This window comes from Camarhynchus parvulus, chromosome 10, assembly GCF_901933205.1.
Source record: "Camarhynchus parvulus chromosome 10, STF_HiC, whole genome shotgun sequence".
Taxonomy (NCBI): Eukaryota; Metazoa; Chordata; class Aves; order Passeriformes; family Thraupidae; genus Camarhynchus; species Camarhynchus parvulus.
Genome location: NC_044580.1, coordinates 14509702 through 14530641, shown reverse-complemented (window position 1 = coordinate 14530641; position 20940 = coordinate 14509702). Strand labels below are relative to the sequence as shown.

General features: G+C 46.6%; 1 protein-coding gene across 2 annotated transcripts in view; it reads right to left on the bottom strand.

Moving 5' to 3' along the window:
* Nucleotides 1–20940, bottom strand: part of CHD2 (chromodomain helicase DNA binding protein 2) — a 70191-nt gene that overhangs the window by 16339 nt on the left and 32912 nt on the right. For both annotated transcript variants that reach the window (XM_030955194.1, XM_030955193.1), the window contains 21 exons: nt 15873–15934; nt 14788–14910; nt 14339–14485; nt 13546–13679; nt 12693–12918; nt 11865–11965; nt 11139–11183; nt 10808–10983; nt 9991–10115; nt 8734–8950; nt 8044–8133; nt 6981–7171; nt 5800–5988; nt 5144–5306; nt 4618–4770; nt 4072–4143; nt 2859–3008; nt 2120–2268; nt 1520–1616; nt 672–764; nt 25–198 (listed from right to left, as the gene is read on the bottom strand). In XM_030955194.1, the coding sequence (XP_030811054.1) occupies nt 25–198; nt 672–764; nt 1520–1616; nt 2120–2268; nt 2859–3008; nt 4072–4143; nt 4618–4770; nt 5144–5306; nt 5800–5988; nt 6981–7171; nt 8044–8133; nt 8734–8950; nt 9991–10115; nt 10808–10983; nt 11139–11183; nt 11865–11965; nt 12693–12918; nt 13546–13679; nt 14339–14485; nt 14788–14910; nt 15873–15934 (2877 nt within the window). The remainder of the gene's footprint in view (nt 1–24; nt 199–671; nt 765–1519; nt 1617–2119; nt 2269–2858; nt 3009–4071; nt 4144–4617; nt 4771–5143; nt 5307–5799; nt 5989–6980; nt 7172–8043; nt 8134–8733; nt 8951–9990; nt 10116–10807; nt 10984–11138; nt 11184–11864; nt 11966–12692; nt 12919–13545; nt 13680–14338; nt 14486–14787; nt 14911–15872; nt 15935–20940) is intronic.

The following is a 20940-nucleotide window of genomic DNA, read 5'->3' as shown; positions in this document are numbered from 1 at the left end:
TCATCCCCTCACGATGGGTTGTACCTTTTTTGTTGAGCTCCGGATTCGAGGCAGCATGTAGATTTCCTCCAATTCCTTCTGCCTTTCTTCCTCCTCCACCTTTTTCCTCTGCTCTTCTGGAATGATATCATCCCAGTCCTTCTGGGACCGCTCATCCAGCTCTGTCTCTTCCTCCTCCATGGTTGCAAAGTTGGCAACCTTTTACAAGCAAAGGAGAAGTTTTAGCAATTCCCTCCCCTGGCAGGAACACCCCAGAGCTGTCTGCTAAGCCTCAACTCCTTCTCCACAGGAATTCTGCCAACACTTCCATGACTACTCCATAATTGATCCCTATGCCACTACATTCCTGGCTCCTTGCCCTTCTTTGGACTAACAGCTTTTGAGGAAGTACGTGCAGTTTAAGGAGTACTGCTGAGTATTTGTAAATTATTGGGTTTGTTTCCAAATTTGGTAAATTCTGCATTTTATTCACAGCCTTCAAAACCACTTTCCTGAAATTAAATTAATACCTACCTCAGGGGGGGCTGGAACTGGGTGATCTCTAAGTTCCCTTCCAACCCAAACCACTCTGTGATTCTGAGATCTCTGTGAGGTGTTCCTGCCTGTTACTGACCTCAGGGTGTGAGGAGCCACATTCCCAAACCCAGCACAGAGCCTGGAGGGGTCCATACCTTGAACTGTGAGAGCAGCTCGTCAGTGGCACTGGTGGACACCTCATTCTCCCGGGTTTCAGCCAGACGCAGAATCTCATCGATGTCCATCTCCTGCCAGTCAGGGAGAAGAAGGGATAAAGCAGAGGGTGCCAGGCACAGCAGGATGTAAGAGGCTTTGAGAACAGGCTCGTGTGCTGATATGAGCTAAATAAAGTGCAAATATCTGCAGGGTGTCATCCCAGAGGGCAGGGATGAACTGTCTCAAGTGGGACAATGAAGTACAAATAAGGTGACAGAAGGAAAGGACCATCGAGGCTGAACAGTGGGGAAAATTTCCAGGCAGTGAGATGTATGAACTGTAGACTGTTTCCCTGGGGAGAACTCTGCTGCTTGGGCCATTAAGAGAATTGGTCAAATTCTCAATGCTGAACTGTCAAGCAATGTTGAATTGTCACTCAATGCTGAACTGTCAAGCAATGTTGCACCAAGGCAGGAGAGAGCGACCTGTTCACTGCTGCTGACTTTTGCCTCGCTCACAACGACCAAAAAAGGGTTCTGAGCAAGTGCTCAGAAGAGGCAGGGAGAGGAGCCTTCAGCAGGCTGTGCTGTCACTAGCTAATAATCCTCAGAAGGCAAGGGACTCCCTGGGTGACCATTACCATTTAATCCCCAACAACAAGGCTCTCCTCAAACCCTGATCCCACAGTCCCAGACTCTGCTTCCAGCTTCTCCAGACTCCCACATGTCCTATTCAACAACTTGCTCTCATGCACAGGGCAAGAACAAAGCAGGAGCAACCACACACAGTCCTTCTTGCAGACCTGGAGAGCACTACAAACTGCTATGTGATTTCCATTTCAAACTACCTGAGGCTCTGACTCTTCTCCTTCAAGCTCCTTGAAAAGATCTTCAGCTCCAAACTTCAAAATAGCTGTCAGCTCCTCTTTGTTGAAGGGATTTGAGCTGCAAGAAGAAAAGAAGGAAAAGGTGTTTTGAGCTGTTCAGCCAGAACTGCTACAGCACAAAACCATACCAAAGTTTTTCCGAATTGAAGCAAGGAGTAAGTTTTCTACCCAGCACTATAAAAAGCTTTGTTACTATTCTCTTTCCTGCTCCAGCACAGACAAAGACTGCAATGGGAACCACCTCCATCTACTGGGGAAAATGAAGAGCATCTGAGGTCACTGCCAAAATGCAGCTGTTCCACAGCCAGGTTCCCTCAGACCAGGATGATCTCTGGGTGAGAGAAAGAAGCAAAAACAAGTAGTGCCCTAAAACAAATTTTAAATTTCTGTTCATCCTATGTATCCAAATAAATGGCTGCAGAAGCCAAATCAGTGGAAGCTGCCATGATTTATTAGCCTTCTGCCCTGTACCCTATCAGATAAATACTGGGAAATGCCAGCAGGGGAGGCTGGTTATGCCACGTGTTCTAGACATTTCTGCCTCCTGACACAGCCACGTACTTGGATCTCCCAGAGTTGTTGTCCAGAACAGTCCTGCCAGTGGTGTCCATACGCTGGATAACCAAATGATCCAGCACCATTTTCTTCTTGGCTCTCTCAATGATCTCCTCCTCCACTGTACCCTTGGTGACCAGGCGGTAAATGTTCACCTGAGAGGCAAAAAGAGACCACAGCTATTTCCTGTACAGGCTCTGCTGACACAGCAATGCATCCCTCAGCTGTTTTCACCAGGCTGCTGACATTGTCTCTTCATCTACAGATGTGCTTTTTCAGAAGAAAAACAAGCACATTCTCTCTGTACCCAGTTAAAATAAGGATAATTAACATAGATCCTGTAGTGTGCCTAAGTACAGAGCAAAAATGTTCTGAAACAATCACTCAGAATTCAAACTAGCACTAAACTAGCTTTTCACATATCTAATAACCCCTAGAAAAGGTTGATGTTCTCCTTTTAAGGTTTTCAGGGGAAGAAAGAACAGAGTCCACTAGGACTAAGCTGAGAAGTGCAATGCCATGGGTTGGGTTCTGGGTATGCTCAAAACCAACAGAAAGACTTGGCACCTGGCAAATCTGGGCTGCCTTTTGTCTCCTACTTTTTAAATGACATTCCTTTGGGCAGCACACTCTGGAGCAAGGACTGGGACAACAAGCCCATGTTTTCAGAAGCTTTGGTGAGGTGAGAGGATGTTTAGGTGCACACACTGAAGCCACAGTGAAACAACCCAGCAGCTCTCCTGACCTGCTTCTTTTGTCCAATCCGATGGGCTCGGGCCTGAGCCTGAAGATCATTCTGGGGGTTCCAGTCCGAGTCAAAGATAACAACAGTGTCAGCAGAGGCCAAATTAATTCCCAACCCTCCAGCTCTTGTTGACAACAAGAAACAGAAGTCCTGGGAAGGAAAAAATAAAAAGCATCCATGAGTTAACCAGCTTGTAACTGTGGGCATAAAGTAGCAGTGGTGACTCAAAAGCTGTAAAAGGGAAGGCTCTGTTGCGCTCATGCTTCTTAAAGCAGAAAAAGGATTTCTTTCCCATATTTCCTTCCCTTTTCTGTTCATGCAGGCTGAGCAGCACCAGTCTCTAAGCCCAGATCCAGGGTGAGGCAGTGCTGGCCCAGCTGAAGGGATGAATCAATATAGGAGAGCAACACAAGCAGCTCAAGGCAGGGGTGGCTTGTAGTCACTTCTGAAGGTCAGACCCTGTTGCTCACCAGGCTCCTACAAAGGCAGCAGGCAAAGCTGCTTTTTGCTGCCTGAATCCTGTTAGGAGTGACATCAGCAATGAACAGACTGCGCCATCTTAGAGCCCCCACAGATGTCCTCAGGACAGGGAAAAGGGCAGGTTCTATGGGCTTTCTTTCTCTTTCCCCCTCACACTTCCTTTTGTTAATTTTCCTACAACCACAATCCCTCACAATCCCTGTGTGAGCCAAGAATCCCGCTCCAGCCCAGGCTCCTGGAGTGAGGAAAGGTATTTCTCACAGCTGGGCTGACTGACACAAAAACAAGTGTCCTGCACCAGTCACTGTGAGTCAGCAAGCCCAGATGAGAGGTTTCAGATGCCCTCTCCTATTACACTGGAGACTTTCACCTCCAGCACCAGACTCCACTGCTTGCCAACACTTAAAATCCTTCTTTTGCTTCTGTCATTTCATATCCAAAACCAGCTTCAGACTGGTATCACTCAGCAACCATCTCGTTCTCCAGACCAATAGGGAGAGAATTAGTAAATTTTGGCTCTTCCCAACCTCTTCAGAATTTTCTGGAAACGTGACTTGCCGCCCTGCTCCTTGGCTGTGAGAGATTTCAAGTAATATGGCTGGCTGCAAAACCTGCCGTATCCATGTCTTTAAAAGTACCTGGGCTCCTGTGAAAAGAGCTGAACTGAGCTAACCCCCTGGTGTCAGTGCCAAGCTGTGGCTCAGCCACAAACCCTCTGCCCAGCCTGTGGTACCTCGGAGCCGTCGGCGTTGAAGTGATCCAGCGCCTGCTTTCGGATCTCCCCCTTGATCGAGCCGTCCAAGCGCTGCAAAAATCAACACAAGTGATAAAAGAGAGAAGGTAAAGGAGCCCTGAGGCACTGCTGCACCCGAGTGCTACCAGCCCTGCAGCCCCCTGTGCTGCCTGCAGCGTTTAATTGTTAAAAATAGCCACCAATTAAAAATAACTGTGCTGTGTCACAAGGGCTGGGGGATGCTCGGGGAGCAGGCACAGGGCGGGTGACACCGCAGCTCCCGTTACAGGCTGCCAGCCAGGCTCTCTGCTCACTGTCCTCGGGGTTTATCACATGACACAGCCCAAACAGGGGCTGTCAGAGGAGTTTCGCAGAGATGGGGCCACACTGAAATGAAGGGACATCCCAGCTCCTTCCAGCAAGTGCCACCTGTAATCCCAGCCACCAATCTCTGGGGAACTCAGCGACTCCCACTGCTCAAGCTCCCTCCACTTTTTTCCACACTTTCAAGGGGATCCCACTGTTTTCCATGCTGATGTTTCTCACCTGAAAAGGGTAGTGTTTGATAGTCAGGTACTCTGCCAAGATGTCCAGCATCCTCACCATCTGGGAGAAGATCAGCACTCTGTTGCCTCTCTCGCGCAGCCTCGTCAGCAGCTTGTCCAAGAGAATCAGCTTTCCACTGCTCCTGATCAAAGACTGAAGAAATAACCATCATTTCCAATCTTATCCTTATGTACATCACACAGAGACCTGCACAGACCTGCTCCTTTTGGGGGTCATTCATCTCTTGTACATCTCTAATCTAATCATCTGGATTTACACAGCAGAGCCCACACTCACAATGAATCATACAACACAGATCCTACACTGCACACAGCTCCTGCTCCAGAAGGCCATAAAATGTTGCCTACAGTAGAAGTGGAGGGCTGGGGGTTCAAATGGCTTAGATGTGAGAGTTATTTTTGAAGAAGAAGCCACAGAAGATAAAGCTTCACCAGATAGAATTTTGTTGGGAGGACAAAAGAATGAAATTTAAGGAGAAAAGGTGGTGACCAAGGACACCACTCACCTGCAGGGTCTCAAGGCCATTCTCTCTCTCATTTTCCTCAGGAGGTTTGATAAGGTAGCAATGGTTGCAGCACTTTTTCAATTCCATCACAATATTCAGGAAACCAGATGTGCTTCCCCTTGTTCCCTTTGAAAGAGCTTTGTAGTTTCTTGTCAAAATCCACCTGCAGGCAGGAAAATTAAAGTCGGGATCATTACTCAGTGCAGAGCGGAGCCTTGGAGGAATAAAACCTTCAGGAACAGCTCATTCAGGCATCAGTCTACTTGCCTGCCTCCATCTCTCCTCAGTTCTCTCACAGGATGCTCTTTCCTCTCTAAAAACCCTGACCTGACTTTCCTATTGATATTATCACTGTTTAATATTGAACAGCATCCCAACTTTGTGCACATTGTCACTGCCCCAGGAAAGACATAACCTCTGTCTTGCAAAACTGGCCCGTTGAACTGTATCACTCTACAAAAACATCTTCCAGAAGGAAAGATATCAACTCCCCTACCTCATGTTCCTGCTGGGAAGCTCCCAGTACTACAGGTGATGGTGTCTCACTGCACTCTGAAGGCCACAATATGCACAGAATACTGGAACACATTGCCAAGGCCCACAGAGAGATGTGCCCATTTCCACTGGCACTGCCAATAGCCCATTCAGTGACTCACTTGTAGTACTGCTTCTGCAGAGCAGACATTTCCACCCGGAGGATCTGCTCCACTTTGGCTGGCAGAGATTTCTCCACATCCTTCTTCACCCTGCGCAGCAGGAACGGCTCCAGGACTTTGTGAAGGCTCTGGTAGCCATTCTCTCTTCCTTTCCCGTGATCCTCCTCAAAATCCTCCCAGAACTCAAACCTGGCAACAGAAAGGAGGAGGAGGGAGGTGTCAGAATACCTCTTGTCTTATGGCACCAAACAGCAGCTGTTGGATACACTCCTGCTGCACCACAAGACAGGAGAGCAGCACTTTAATGGAAACACAGTGGAAGATAACAGATTCACTGTGCTCTGGTTAACTGAAGAGACTGCTGGCAAAGCTAGAAGATCTCTGGGCTTAGACACCTTCCTAATATCTTATATTTGAGCTCCACACTGACTCCCAGGACCCAAAATCCCAAGGTTCCCACTATTTTACTCTGCTGGCAGCAATTTCTGAACTTTCCACGGTGCCTCCCCCAGGCACAGCTTTGACAACTGGACAGATTTACCCTGTTCTGAAGGCTCTTTTGGGATTGTTGCTTCCTCTGACAGCTCCTTTGAAATGTGGAGATCTGCTCTCCTCCACTTAGGAGACCTCAAGCCTCTCCTTCACTCTTTATGTCATCCAACAAAAAGAATTTGGGGGACAGCTCTTCTTTCAGTCAAACATAATTTCAGTGAGTTTTGGGGCATGCCTGCCTTAGCCTTAGAGATGCCATGCCAACAGCTCATTTTATTTTAAAGGAAACAAAACATTTGTTACACTGTGGACACACAATCAGCCAGACAGCACCCCCAGAGCTGCCACAGAAATGGTTGGCAGAGGTGCCTGAACCACAGTGTACTGGAAACCTCAGAAAAGGCTGAAATGATTGCTTAAAACAAGTTCAGCTTTTTAGAGATGGCTGGAAGACAGCAGACAGATTTGAAAGGCATGGATCAGGTTTCCCCATTCAGTTTGCTGCCAGAAATACTCCTCATGTTAGTTATTTAACCTTTGATTTTCCCCACTAATGTCTGTTCTCCTATCATTGCTGTCACACCACTGAGTTTAATTCAGGGATTTCTGCCATCCTGCACTCCCTTGAGCCTACTTAACAGACAGAATGGAACAGAGACATTTCTTGGAAGGCCTGAAAGGAGACTCACTTCTCTGGCATGATGAAGTGCAGCAGGGACCAGAGCTCCTTGAGTGAGTTCTGAAGTGGGGTGCCAGTGATCAGCAGCCTGTGGTTGGACTTGAAATCAATCAAGGTTTTGTACAGCAAGGAGTCGTCGTTTTTCAACCGATGGGCTTCGTCCACGCCCAGAAAGGCCCAGTTAATGCTTCCCAAAACAGTCTGCAGGGAGAGAAGGAAAAAACACAGGCCCCAAGGAGATGCTGGGTCAGACAGGCCCCACCACCTTGCACATGTGTCTCCCTCCAAGGCAGGAAGCCCTGCAGCATGTCCCGCCCAGGGTGTCCCTGTGGCTGCACCCTCACAGGATTTTCTTGCTAATTTGGGGACCAGGGTGCCTTCCCAGAAAGGAAAAGGTGAAAATCAGCCATGCTGTACAACACTCTGCTGCATCTCAATATCCTGAAGCAAGGACACCTATCCTCATCCTCCTTTGCTTTACCCAGAAAGCACAGTCCTTCCCCAGCTCTTTACTCCCCCCTTTCTCCATGCCCTTGGGGCTCTGGGTAACACTAGTCCCACTGGAGCAAGAACAGGATTGCAGTTCAGGTACCTAAAAAGCTCAGGTAATCCAAGAGTTTTTATTTAAATTATTTTTTCTTTTTTAAGCTTTTAGTTTTTTGTAGGACTCAGTGATACACTGACAGGGCTGATGCATATTTCCTAAGCAGACAGATTTCTTGCAGATGTAAATATATAAATACTGCTAACGCTGTGTCCAGAGGTTCAGTCTAACATTTTGTCCTCTTAACAAGCCCAAATTAAACCAGGTAAAAATCCAGGTACTGCTGGATCCTGCCAGATGTCTTACATGTAAAAAGAATAGCACAGCTGTGCAGTACAAGAGTGAAGACACTGCAAAATGTGTCACACGTTCCCACATTTGCTTGCAAATGTGGAAGGAAAAGCAAATAGTGGCTGTAGTTGTCCATCACCACAGGGGGAAGAGGTGAAACCCACTAGCTGAGAACTGGCTTTCTCCTTTGAAAATGAGAGAAAGTCTAAATAAAAACATTCTTGGAGTAATGACTCACCTTATCCTTCAGAAGGATCTCATATGTTGTGATAAGTGCATTGAATTTCAATCTTTTAGACTGAGAATGGATCCACTCATATTCACGTATCTGTGAGGGGAGACAAAAGTTAACTTGAACACGTTATCAGAAGGAAAGAGTTACCAATCGTTATTTTAGTGTAGCTGTAAGCCAGACACTCCAACCAACTCCAAACCCCAGTTGTGCCATTTGATGAGCTCAAGATGCCCAAGGAACAATTTGTTTTAGTGCACACATGGTTCAACTTGCATAGGTAACAAAATAAGGTTTAACTTGCTGTTGTGACACTAATGAACACATCACCTCACTGCATACACCACTGCAGTCCCTGCATTTGTGTGTCCCATTGTCTGAATAGTCCCAAACACTAAAGACAAGCGTTTTACACTGCTGGACTTCTCACTGCATGTTTTATCCAGATCAGTACTGGCTCTGAGAGAAGCCTCACTCACTCCTGCACTCACTCCAAGAGGCAAAATAAAGCAGAAAATTCCCTGTAGCGGGGATTTACACCCACACACTCAGCCCCACCAGCTCCAGCTGCCTGCAGTGCTGCCAGCACTGTCCACCAGCCTCTCGAGCTGTGTGTCACACACATCACACACGAGCTGCTGCTGTGCACCCAGTGCTTCTGCCTGAGCCCTCACCCTTTGCTCTCTGATTACACACCATGTTCCTGCTCATGAGGTCTCCAATGTAAACCACCACGTTTATCTCGGGTGCCCACACTTCAAACTCCCTCTGCCAGGAGGTGAGGGTGGACAGGGGCACGACCACCAGGAAAGGGCCATAGAGCTGGTGCTGATGGAACAGGTATGACAGGAATGATATTGTCTGAATGGTCTTGCCCAGTCCCATTTCATCAGCCAGGATCACGCTGTTGTTCCTGAGGAAGAGGAGAACAAACAAAAATGCTGTCTGAGTGCATGTTTCTGCCACTACTTGTTGCCCCATGTTTCTCTTCACAGAGAAAAGCAAGGCATGATTCTTCCCAAGAATATTTCTGGGATTCACGTTCTCTGAACCTCAGAGAAAGGAAACACAATTCTTACCATTTGCTGTGCCTGTGTTTGTGCCAAAGTAGAATGCAATATGGAGATTGTTTCCCCAGAGTGATGGTGTTTTGTTTCCTTGGCCTATCAGGGCCTATCAGTGTGTGTGTGTGTGTCAGGACTGTGGGCTGACAGTCACCAGATTCAGTGCAGTTGTGTGCAGAATTGAGTGCTTGGAAGATTCAGTTTAGATGTAATGTAATATAGTATAGAATAATACAGTATAATAAAGTAATTAATTAGCCTTCTGATAAGATGGAGTCAGATGCAATCATTTCTCTCTCCCCTAGTTGGGTCTCACAGCACAGCTGTAACTACTAATTTACTGTGCTCCACATGAACAGCAATCCACAACAAGGACAGAGAGGGGCAGTGCAAAAACAGCTATTTGAACACTTCTAAGTGGATCTCAGGGACAGCCAGACTGAACATGGCACAATAATGTCCAAAAATTAACTATGATGACTCCAAACTGGAGGAAAACAGGCAAAGGCAGAGGGGAATCAGTGGCCTAATTTTAGAGGGACATCTCCCAAAGACTTCAATGAGTATATAAGCACACTGAGCCAGAAACCATTTTTTTCCCATTAAGTCAATGGAAATCTGAGGCTTATATGTACCAGGCTCAGCCAAATCCATCATGTGAACAGGCCCAGACAGGGAAAATGCTTTTTGTTTTCACACAAGGTTTCTTAAGTTCATGCTTTAGGTAGCTCCTGCTTGCAGTGTCTGCGATGCAGCTGGGCACGATAACATTTGAAATCCTCCAAGCTGCAGAAGGAGGGTAGGTAAAGACCTCACTTGAAAGGGAGCTGTGCCAGCTCCTTCAGGGACAAAAAAGGCATGGAATGAACATGCCAGGCTGTGCACATACTTGCACCAGGAGTGAGCCAGCCAGTTGAGGCCCTCCAGCTGGTAATCGCGCAGCTCCAGGTTCTCCCCGCCAATGTACGAGGGCTGCTTCTTCAAGGCAACAAACCTCGGCCTCTGCTTCAACACCTGAAATAAAATCTGCCTTAAGTCCACTGAAGAGAAAGACAGAACTCTGAGCAGCTGAAAGGCTGAAAATTCAGCAAAGATATTCATGAACTCAGCAAAGAGTGTGTATCTATTCACTGGTTCGAGTGAAGAGAACTTCACCTCCTTCCACATTTTCCTAGCCAGTGCCTGTGTCTGCATTTCTTGTGATTTGCCTGCTGCCCTCTGGTTTATGATCAGGGCTCTGAGTCCCCCAGGAGTGTAGTAAGCTGCACAAAGTACATAGGAGTCAGAACAAGCTCCACTTCCTTCTTTGTCCTCTTTTGGTTTTTCTCCCATTATTTCTGTCCCTCTCCTTCACTGTATCAGCATCTTGCAGGCTTCCTCTTTTCCCAGGTGTGCTGTTTTTTCATCCAACTGATATTAAAACTGCTGCAGCTCCTTCTGAGAAGGAAGCACTTTGCAAGGATTAATTAAGCCTCCCACTCCCCAGGGGGACATAACGTTCTCACTGTGCACAGAGTAAATGAAACTCAAAGGGCTTCACATCTCTGCTTGAAGTGCAATACAAGAACAGCAAACAACCCTTCAAACGCAGGTGGGAGGATGGGAAAAATGTTCTCTGACATTTATCCTGACAAAACTTCACGTTCCCACTGCTTGCATCTTCCCCCAGCCTGGAGGAGCCCAGCAAAGGAGGGAAGCCATCAAACCTTGCAGTCACGGGTGGGAATGGTCTTGGAGTTGTTCCTGCTGTTGAAGCTGTCAATGCAGTGCTGGAATTTCTTGCTGATCAGAGCCTCATCTTCCCAGCTGCACTCAGCATAGGGCAGCCCCATCCACTTGCACAGGTATTCGGGGTCATTCGAGGATGTTTTGCGACTGTTTGCTGTAAAATATGCAAAAATAGCCCAAACCTCAGCACCTGTAGCTGAGCAGCTGAACCACAAGCATGGTTCACAGGCTGAACTGCCCAGACAGCCACAAAACAGGTTCTTGGCTCATAGCAAAAGTGTAGAGAGACCAAAAAAAATGTGCCTTTACCTGGGAAATCTGAATGTCCCGTGGCAGACTTGCTGGTCTTCACAGCTGTGTTGGGAGAGAGAAGGGAAGGGAGGGTTGGGATGCTGGCAGCCAGCAGAGGGAGCAGGGCAGGCCATCACTGCCTCACGCCCACGTTTTTACAGGAATTGTATTGGAAATAGCTTACACAGCTCTCCAAGCCAATTCCCAAAGCAACTGGGCGTTGGCGCCTCTGACTGACATGACTGTGATATTACCAAAGTGCTCAGTAAGTTCTGGTTTTATTTTTATTAATTAATCATGAAAATCTCGCCCCTGAGCTGCCTTGCAGCCTAACCACATCCTCAACCACACCACAGAAAGGAGACCTCACAAAAGCCAGGCCCATGCTGCTGCTTTGGAAACAAACGTCTTGCATCCAAAGGGCTACAAAGGGAGACAAAGAAATTCAGCAGCAACAATTTCAGCAACCTGTGGGAAACTACTGTGTCATCCCATACTCCAGGTAAGGAAAGTCCCTGATTTGTATTGCTTGTATACAAGCACAAATACAAATCTGTAAACCTGGATTTCTACTGGCCAAATTCCTAAATTTCACACAATGAAATACAGTAAACACCATGGGGTTTTCTTCAGGGATACTGGAGGACAGGGAAGAAGAGAGAGCTGCACACTCATTCTGCTGTCACATGGAATAAAGTTCCCATTCCTACCTCACCCCTTTACCAAAGTCTTGGCTCCACTTACCTATTACCCTCTCCACTATTTGATACTGTTTGTTTAGCTCTGAAGCCAGCTCTTGTTGGCAGTTGAAATATTCTACATCTTCAGGTGATACCTTGCCCAACCTAGATGCAAAATAATTCAAAATAAAACAAGAAAACACTATAATGCTTCTGTCATAGTGCTCATGGATGTTGCATATAGAAAATCTACCTTCCTATATGGTTCTGTCATTCAGACAAGTCACAGAGGCAAATTAATGTTATATGACATGTTTCTTAAATTTCCTAAAATTGTAAATTATTGCTGAGAAGCAAATGTCATAGATGTTCAGATTGTCTCCCTGTTAAATGCTGCCTTATTCTGATGCAAGAATCAGTCTCAAAACAGGAACCAAATGGAGATGGAAGCTGCTACTCCAGCTTTAGCACTTTGGAAAGGCACTGTAGCTCCCCTTATAGTTCCTGGGGAAGCTGGACATAAACTGATGCAAAAACTTGCACACAGAGAAGCCCATAATTAACAAGGGTTAATAAGGCTGCAAGGTCTCACAGCACCTCCTGGGCCAGGTGAGTCTGTGCACCATTTACTGCCTGTCAGCCTTCCCAATTCTTAAGCCTAGGAAATAGCAATAGTGTGGATTTCATGCCTTGTCCTCTCTATTTTCCAGCCATCCACACCACAGATATCATTTCTGTGGGAGGGGATGTTCCTCAGCAGGCAAAGAGAGACCAGACTGCACATGAAACACACTTTGTAGGAAGAAATGAAACATTTTCAGTCACGACTTCTCAAACCTCAGGCTCAAAACAACTTGCCCAAGGCCAAATCACTGCTTGAAGTGAAGCCTACCATTGCTTGATCTCCTCCTCTTTCTTCTTGAAGTTCTCCAGCTTTTTCAGGCCCTTCACTTTCTGCTGCTGCAGGGACTCCTCACTCTCCCACGTGCTGTGGATGTATGACCAGCCCTTCCACTTGATCAGGTACTGAACCTCCCCCTCGTCCTTCTCGGGGTCGAAGTCGGCGCTGGGGTTGCCGTTGGCCTCAGTCACGTACACGGTGGTGGAAGCTCCGATGGCTGCAAGAGACACCAGCCTGCATTTGGTACCCTCCTGACCCACCCCTGGGCATCAGCTGCATTACACAAAGTTACCATTCTAATACATCTTTTGTGGGAGCACAAAGAATACCCAAAAGATTCTGCAAATCTATAAGGCAGGCACACAGAAGCTGTCCGCGCAACAGAATATTTTTAAATCTGTCACAAGTAGCTTTTCTTTAAGTATAATTCAAAGGCCTCTTGAAAGTATTCACAACCATTCAGTTTTACAAAAAACATTTTTGTAAGGCTTTGAGAAGAAAACATTGGCTTTATTTTCATTATGGCTTTGTCAATGGGGCTATGAAAACTGACTCTCTTAGATCTGTTTTATATTTCAAAGCAGAGAAAAGCAGGAATTGCAGAACAATGGCTGCATCTTTAAAATGTGTGTAGGCTAAATGAAAGCTGATGAGTACATAAACTATAGACATTTTAGAATTTTAAATATTATATGTTACAAAAACTATTACATATTACAAGATGTAACTAAGAGGCATAGAGGAAAAGATGAAAAGCACTGAAACAACCCTTGGCCCCACTTTAAAGTTGTAAAAGCATTGCACCAGTTCAAGAGAAACAAAGGCTTCTTCCAGAGCCACGCACCTCCCTTTTTTCCAAGCCTGATGTCCAAGACTTTCTCAATAGTTTCACTGTTGTCTTGTTGTTCATCAGCTCCTTCCCCAGTCATCTCTATCAGGTCATCAGAATCCGTCTCGAAATCATCATCCTCTTTGTAGCTGAGTAAGATCAAAACCAAACTGATATAAAACCCTTGACTCTTCCCAGCCCACCAACACAGAGAATGGCTCAAACTGGAGCAGCTTCTCCAGCATTTATGTTGTGGTTCAAGTGCATGTTCAGCACACACATGTCTCAAGCATTCAGTATTTTTCCCCATGACACCCAGATAGCTACACTTTACCAGACTAATCCTCGATCTTGCCCATATAGTTTTTCTGACCATGGCCAACATCAGGTGATTCATTTGGATGGCTCTTTGCAAGACCCTTATTGGGACTGCCTGAAAGGTGAGAAGATTGGGGGAATGGATAAAGGTTTACTCCACCCTGGCTCAACACACTGTCCCCAGTCACCCTCATTGGTCCAGTCCAGCACAGTTGCTCCCTTTTGCTCATTTCCATCTATTATTTGCAATTATCAATCTCATCTGAGGGTGCTTTAGAAATATGCAAACCTCCTCATGTTTCTCTTAGGAGGGACTGGTAAACATTCCCTCCTTCACAGATGGCAAAATGAGACAAACCCTGGATGAGCCCAGCAGGAATCTGTCCAAGGAGCCACACCTCAGCCACAGGTCCCTGCAGGACCACACAGGAATCAGGGCCCCCTTCCCCAGCCAGCTCTCACCCCAAACCAACCCCACACTTCTTCACACCTGACGTTTTTGGCTGCTCTTCGCCGAGTTTGTCTCTTGGGGGTCTCATCGTCTTCATCATCATCGTCATCTTCAGACGAGTCTGGTTTCTTCCTCTTCCCACGCTGGATTTTGTGTGGCTTTTTAACACCAGTTTTGGCCACTGTTCTAAAATAAGAGTTAATAAAGCCATAATGCAGCATGGTTTATGTAAATATCCACTTTAATAAGTCTTTAAGGAAGCACGGATCTCAAATATTAGACTCCTAAGGGATTTAATCTGCTCTATCATGAAAACCACTCTAGTGCTCACTGGAGCATGAGATGGGGAGATGAGGGAATAACTAGGCCCTAGGTTTACTAGGTGACAAACAAAGGTAATATTGCACAGAAGATTCATTAGTGACAAATAGGGATTTCCTCTCCACACAGCACAGGCAGAAAAAGAGACTGAACCAACCATTCCTTACCTCCTCTGGACAGGTCTTCTTGCTTTAATTTTCTTCGGTTCAGGCTCACTCTCTCCACTGGTGCCTTGCTCCCCTCCATCTTCATCCTCTTCTCCAGCAGACACTTCTCTTTTCCATTTAATTCTGGGGGCAGAAATGTAGGTCATGCAGGGCAACAGTATTTCTACATGAGCTCTTGGAGCCCAGAAAATGGAACAAGACTCCTGCCATGGAAATTCTCCTGCCAATTTAAGTTTCCAAGTGTGAAGCCAAGTCACACTGTACATTAGTAGAAGGAAGCATGCTCTCTGGGGACAACTAGGAACAAAGCTGCAGCTCCAAAATGCCTTTTGGAGGAGCCTCTCCTCTCTCCAAGAGGACATGGAGGATCCACAAGGATCACTGCCCTTGCCCAGGAGAGGTCCATCCTAACACAGTCCTCCCTGTGCTTTATCAACTTCCCTCCTGCACTGATGGGAACAACTAACTGAAGAGTTAAAAGACCAGATGCAGGAGAAAGCAAGCAGGATGATGTGGCTCTGTTTAGATTTTCTCCATCAGACAGCTCACAGTTCCCTACTCCACTTTAGTGTAGGGAAAAACTAGAAAGCACTTATTAGATAGGAAAAGGCAGTAAAATATGACTGCAAGTGAACTCAAGTTATGGTGCTTAGACATCAAGAACATTCTTTATGGAAGTTCTTTTGTTTTAACAGGGGGTTATAAAAGATAAAAGAAAATAATAATTTGGTATTTTATTCTCAGTTAATCAAAAAGGTGGGAGGAGAAGGGATTAAACTGTTTTAAGTGTCTCTGAAGGAGAATCAGTAATGTGATGGAAAAGTGAAAGACTGACAACAGAAAGTGAATCTGACTCATTCAGATTCCATCACAGGCACAGCAGGAACATACAAACAAAGGTTGGAAAATTGTATCCATCTATAGATTCATAGTCATACTTCAATTTTAGTAAACCAAAGTATTATTAAAATATTTATTTTACAAGCTCACCATGCTGACAACTCCCATCAAACAATCTAATGCACTTCTGTTCTGAGAAATAAACCAAAGCATCACCACTCAAAACCCTTTCCTTAGAAACTTACTTTCTTTTCAACTGCTTCTGGCGTCTTCTTTTTGGGCTCTCATTTTCAGACTCGCTACTTGCCTTTAATTGAAAAGAAAGAAAATCAAGTTGTAGGCTTCACTGTGGACTGGCTCCTCAAGGATGCCAGTGAAACATGTGCTGGTGGGTCCTTTCCCTGCAGCCTGAAGGACACTGGTGCAGAGCAGCTGCCTCCCAGCACAGCCACCTCAGCTGCTCAGTCCCGCTGCTCTGCTCTCAGTGTGAAGAAGAAAACCCTGCAGGAAGCCTGGGGAGCTCTACAACATCACCTAACTTGAAGTGCCTGAGCTCAGGAGCCATGCAGCCCCCAGCACCAACCCCCAGTGCCCCACAGACACCATGGCAGCAGCAGCCAGGCAGACCTGCAGTGTGTGCAACACCCCAGGGATTGCAAACCCACGGGTGAACTTATCCCGACAATTGCACTGTGATCTCTGCCGTCATTGCACAAACTTCCTACGAGGAATGAAATAAAAATGTTGTTGTAGACAGGCAATAATCTCATCAAAAGTATACTTGTCTTGCTGTTGGGTTTTTCTCCCACAGCAAGTCACCAAGGACCTTACTGGGTCAGAGCTGTGTCCTGCTGCTTTCCTTCCTCCTAGTTCTACAGCCTCCACCAGTGAAGTCTCTTTGGATAAATATATCTAGAGCTATTCTAACTGCTTGCTGTACTATTCTAAAAGTGGGCGTCACGAATTCCCACAGACCAGGATATCTAAAATAATCTCTTTATGCTGGTTGCACACAACCCCATTTTCATAAAAACTAGTCAACCATGAAAACAGATCACCACACAGATAACGTGACTTCTCCTTAGCCTCCCCCAGAAAACACAAATAGGCAGGAACAAAACTGAAGAAACCCATGTGAGATTTCTAAAGAAGTATTGAAATGACAGAAGCAGCCTCCAAGATTGCTTGCTCCACACACTTACTGGAAATCTTCCACTTCTAGCTGCTTTTTGCCACAGTATTCAGCTTTGGCTCCAGGCACTGTCTGTCCATCACTATGGGTAGCACAGTTTGCACTGCCCTCCTGGACACAGCTGTGCACACAAGGACCTTGTGGAATGGTGTGAGCTGCAACACGCGTCCTTCATTCCCATTTTCCAGCTTTCCTCCCACCCATAGAAACTTCTGTCTCACTTGCATCAGTGAATCCACTAAAATACATTAAAATACTGGATGCCACGTCTGACCATGAGCTTTCCTGGATGCGGTGTCAGATTTGCATGTGGCACAATAACAGCTTTTGCACCATATCCTACTACAAACACGTGTTCATCCACCTGTTTCAGGGCCCTGCATGAAATCCCTGTCTCATCTGCCAGCCATGAAGCAAGTGCCTGGCAAACACCATGGAGAGCCCTACCTACTCTTGCAACACAAGCCAAGCATTCCACAGGTTTCAGTTTTGACACACAAAATTTAGAAGTCCTCAGTTTTCCTTTTCTCTTTTAATCTCTTATCCACTTTCTGAAGCTTTTCCACTCCAATCATTTGGCATGATTTTAACAGCTGCCCCTCAGTGCTCATTTACTTTTGCTGTCTTTTGGCAAGCCACAGGTAAAGAGAGGTGGATTTCTCTTCTGCTCTGCGTCAGAGATCACACTGGGAGAAAACCAAACACAACCTTTAGCTCTTTGAAATTAACTCCACTATTGTGCCAAAATCCCATTTTCCAAGTTTCTAGTGTCTAATGCCTTTACTCTCCCCCTGCTCTGTCACTTGTCTCTACAAAGCTGATGATTATCTCTAAATGACTCGACTTTTCCTCCCCTCTTCCACCTTGAAAAATGTAACTTGTGACTGCAGCTCAGCCACCTTCTCTTACATATTTCAAAGACAGCATTGTCTGTTTCGGATGCATGTCAAGCCCAGCCCTATCTCCTCTGACACAGCCAGTCCCCAGCTTGAGTCTTCTGCCTGCCTTGTGCTCCCACATCCTCCCCACCCCAGAATGGAGTAAATTCCTTGTTTAAGGAAGCACAGAGGACAGCCAGAGAGCCAGGCTATGCCAGGTGCAGAGCGTGCACCTGAGGTCCTGTCTGCCCACCAGCAGCACCAGAACACACTGGTTGGGAAATCACAGGCAACTTGCATTTTTGTAATGTCACCTCCCCGAATGACACAAGCTAGACTGGCAAAGTCCATCCCCAGTCCCAGTGGGGTTTTTGTCAGCCCAGCACGAGATGCTGGGGTCACACTGCTCGCTCCAGAGCCCAAGTGCCAGTGCTGCCCTGCTGGGGTGCTGCTGCTGTGGCCAAGGGGAAAGACAAGCCTGGCTCCTCCTTGTCAAAATGTGCCCACAACTTATTCCTGCGCCACTGCTCTGAGCTGGACAAGGATCTGGCCTCTTACAATTTCCTCATCTCCAGCTGAAGGGATCAGCCTTCCCTCTGCATGCCTCACTGACTCCTCCCATCAGTTCTTTCCTTCTCCCGGCACATAAAGTGCACACACTTTTACCAGATTAATTGCACTGTATTTTGCCATGGAGCAACACTGAACAAACATAATGATGTTTGCATGTAGCACCAAGCAGAGCAACACAGAGCAATTCAAAGTGCTGCTCCTATAGATTATCCAGGAGTGTCCTTGCTATTAGTCCAGGCTGGGAGAAATGGAGATTCCAGGCCATTGGAGAGCAGGTCCAGGTGAGCCTCTGGAGCTCACATTAGGAAAGATAATGACTTGCTTAAACAGAGCCTAAAGTATTTCAGACTAAAGTCAAAGTGAGGATTTGCTCATTTAAGAGGCCAAACTCCAGTGCTCCAGAAAAGCTGGAGAATCTCAGCTAACCAGGTTAGTTTTATGTCTGCTGAGCTTCTCTTTCCCAGTGAGACCAGTAGTGTTTAAATTTTCAGCAAATACATGAGGCAAAGCATTGACCAAAATGCAAATGAGCAGATTTTTTTCCAATAAGAAAACCAGCTGTATTTTTAGAATACACTGGTGCGTGACTTCTGGCCTCTCTCTGACAGAAAAAAATACGCTGACATTTGTCACCAATTTCAATCTGAAACTATTCTTTTTATAGTAAAAAGACTGTGTCTGGTTGGGGCACATTGATTTCTCAACTGCCCCAGAATCACAGAATCATGGAATGATAAAAAGGTTTGAGTTGGAAGGGACCTTAAAGGTCATTCAGTTCCAACCCCCTGCCATGGGCAGGGACAGCTTCCACTAGACCAGGCTGCTCAGAGTCCCATCCAACGTGGCCTTGGACACTTCCAGGGATGTGGAAGTGGGCACCCTGTGTCAGGGTCTCACCACCCTCACAGGGCAGAATTTCTTTTATATATCTAACCTAAATCTCCCCCATTTCAATTTAAATACTCTGAAAGGCACCTGGTTCTGCACACGTCACATCCCCTGGCTAAAACCTGAAGCTGATTTATGAACTGCAAAGAAAATGGGGAAGTAGTGTTTTTACTAAAAAACTCACACCTTCTCTTGTTCCTGGAGACAGCTCTGGGCCTCTGAGCAGATCTGTGCTCCTATGAGCAGATCTGTGCTCCTATGCAAAGCTGCACTTTTGCTTCCCCAATGGCTCAGCCCATGCCTGGATATTGATCACGAGTTATCACCCTCCCTGATCACACCTCAGACACCTACACAATGAACCCAGAAATCCTCAGAAGGCAACCATGTCTAACACACAAATAACCCTACCCAGAGTGCTGCTCTCAGAGGACACAGTGATTGAGCAGGGCTCCAAAACCTGAATCACCTCCACCTCTGTGCAGGTGAGTCATGGGGCAGCACAGGGAGCTGGGATGGCTCATCCACCCTTGCTCTGGTCTCTGAGCCTGCCACACTGCCTGCACCATGCTCTTTGCTAATCTGCAGAGAAGCATTAGGGAAGAAAGCAATTATAAGCCCCCAGACACTGTGCTGGAAGTCCCAAGCAGCAAGCAAGAGGTGCAGGTCACTGGAGAGAGGATTAACCCTGTGAAGGCAAAAAGCACCTTCAGATGTGCCTTGGGTTTCTGCCCCCTCCAGCAGCAGCAAGGAGTGCTCAGCACCACACAGGCTTGAGCTGTGCTATCTCCTCTCTCTTGGTGTCTTCCAAAAGCAAGGCTTTCCATCTTCTCCTGCTCTCTGCGAGGCCCCAGCACTGTGCTCTGACAGGTCACACCCTCCAACAGACTCTGCTGCAGATGGGAGCTGCCCTGTGGGGACCAGTCAGTGTTGCTTTGGGGAGAGAGGGTTGAGGGTATGCTCCATTTTTTTTTATTTCAGCTGTTTCACAGAAGTTGCAGTGATGAGGGTCATTTGGAGGACCTTTGGGGTGGTTTTTTTTTTTTTACAATATTTTGTGGTATAGCAAAGTTTTTGCATCTCAGATTTTTAATTTTTTTTTAATTTTACCTTAAGTAGTAGGAAATAAAGATATTGAAAAAGAAAACAACATTTGCAAAACCACGTAATATTGTAAAACAAAAAAAGAAGGGACTTACCTGTGCCCCTAAGAGGGGGGGAGTGGAGCTCTGGGGTGGGTGTGAAGTCGCCGGCACAGTGCATGCCGGGGCATCGCACAGAGGGGCCCAGCCTCTGCCAACGTGAAAAGGAAAACAAAAGCTACGTCAATGGTGCACCCCGAGCTCCTTCCTGAGCTCTGCTCTGCAGGACAGCCAGCACAGGAGTCTGGGGGGCAGCTGGTGGCACTGGGGTGCCACCAAGGCTCAGCAATAACACACCAGAGCAAGGAGCTGGAGACCTGTGTGTCACCCCTAGAGCATCTGAACACACATCTTGGTGGTGAAGCACAAACAGCCTGAGTCAAACAGCACCACTGGGCTCCTGCTCTGCTCAAAGTCTGCTGCTTATCTACAGATTCCCAGCCCCAAGCTCTCCACAGATGCCTCTCTCTGGTTCTCCTTCCCCTCTGCTATAGCTACTCGACCTTCCTGAAGACCAGCAGCTGAAATGCTCCATGTAGAAAACCTGTCAGATGCAAATGAAGGCGGAACCTGATTTCTACATCTTCAGGAAAAACCCAACAGTGTTCTGAAACAGGAACAATTTGAAGGATTGGCTGCC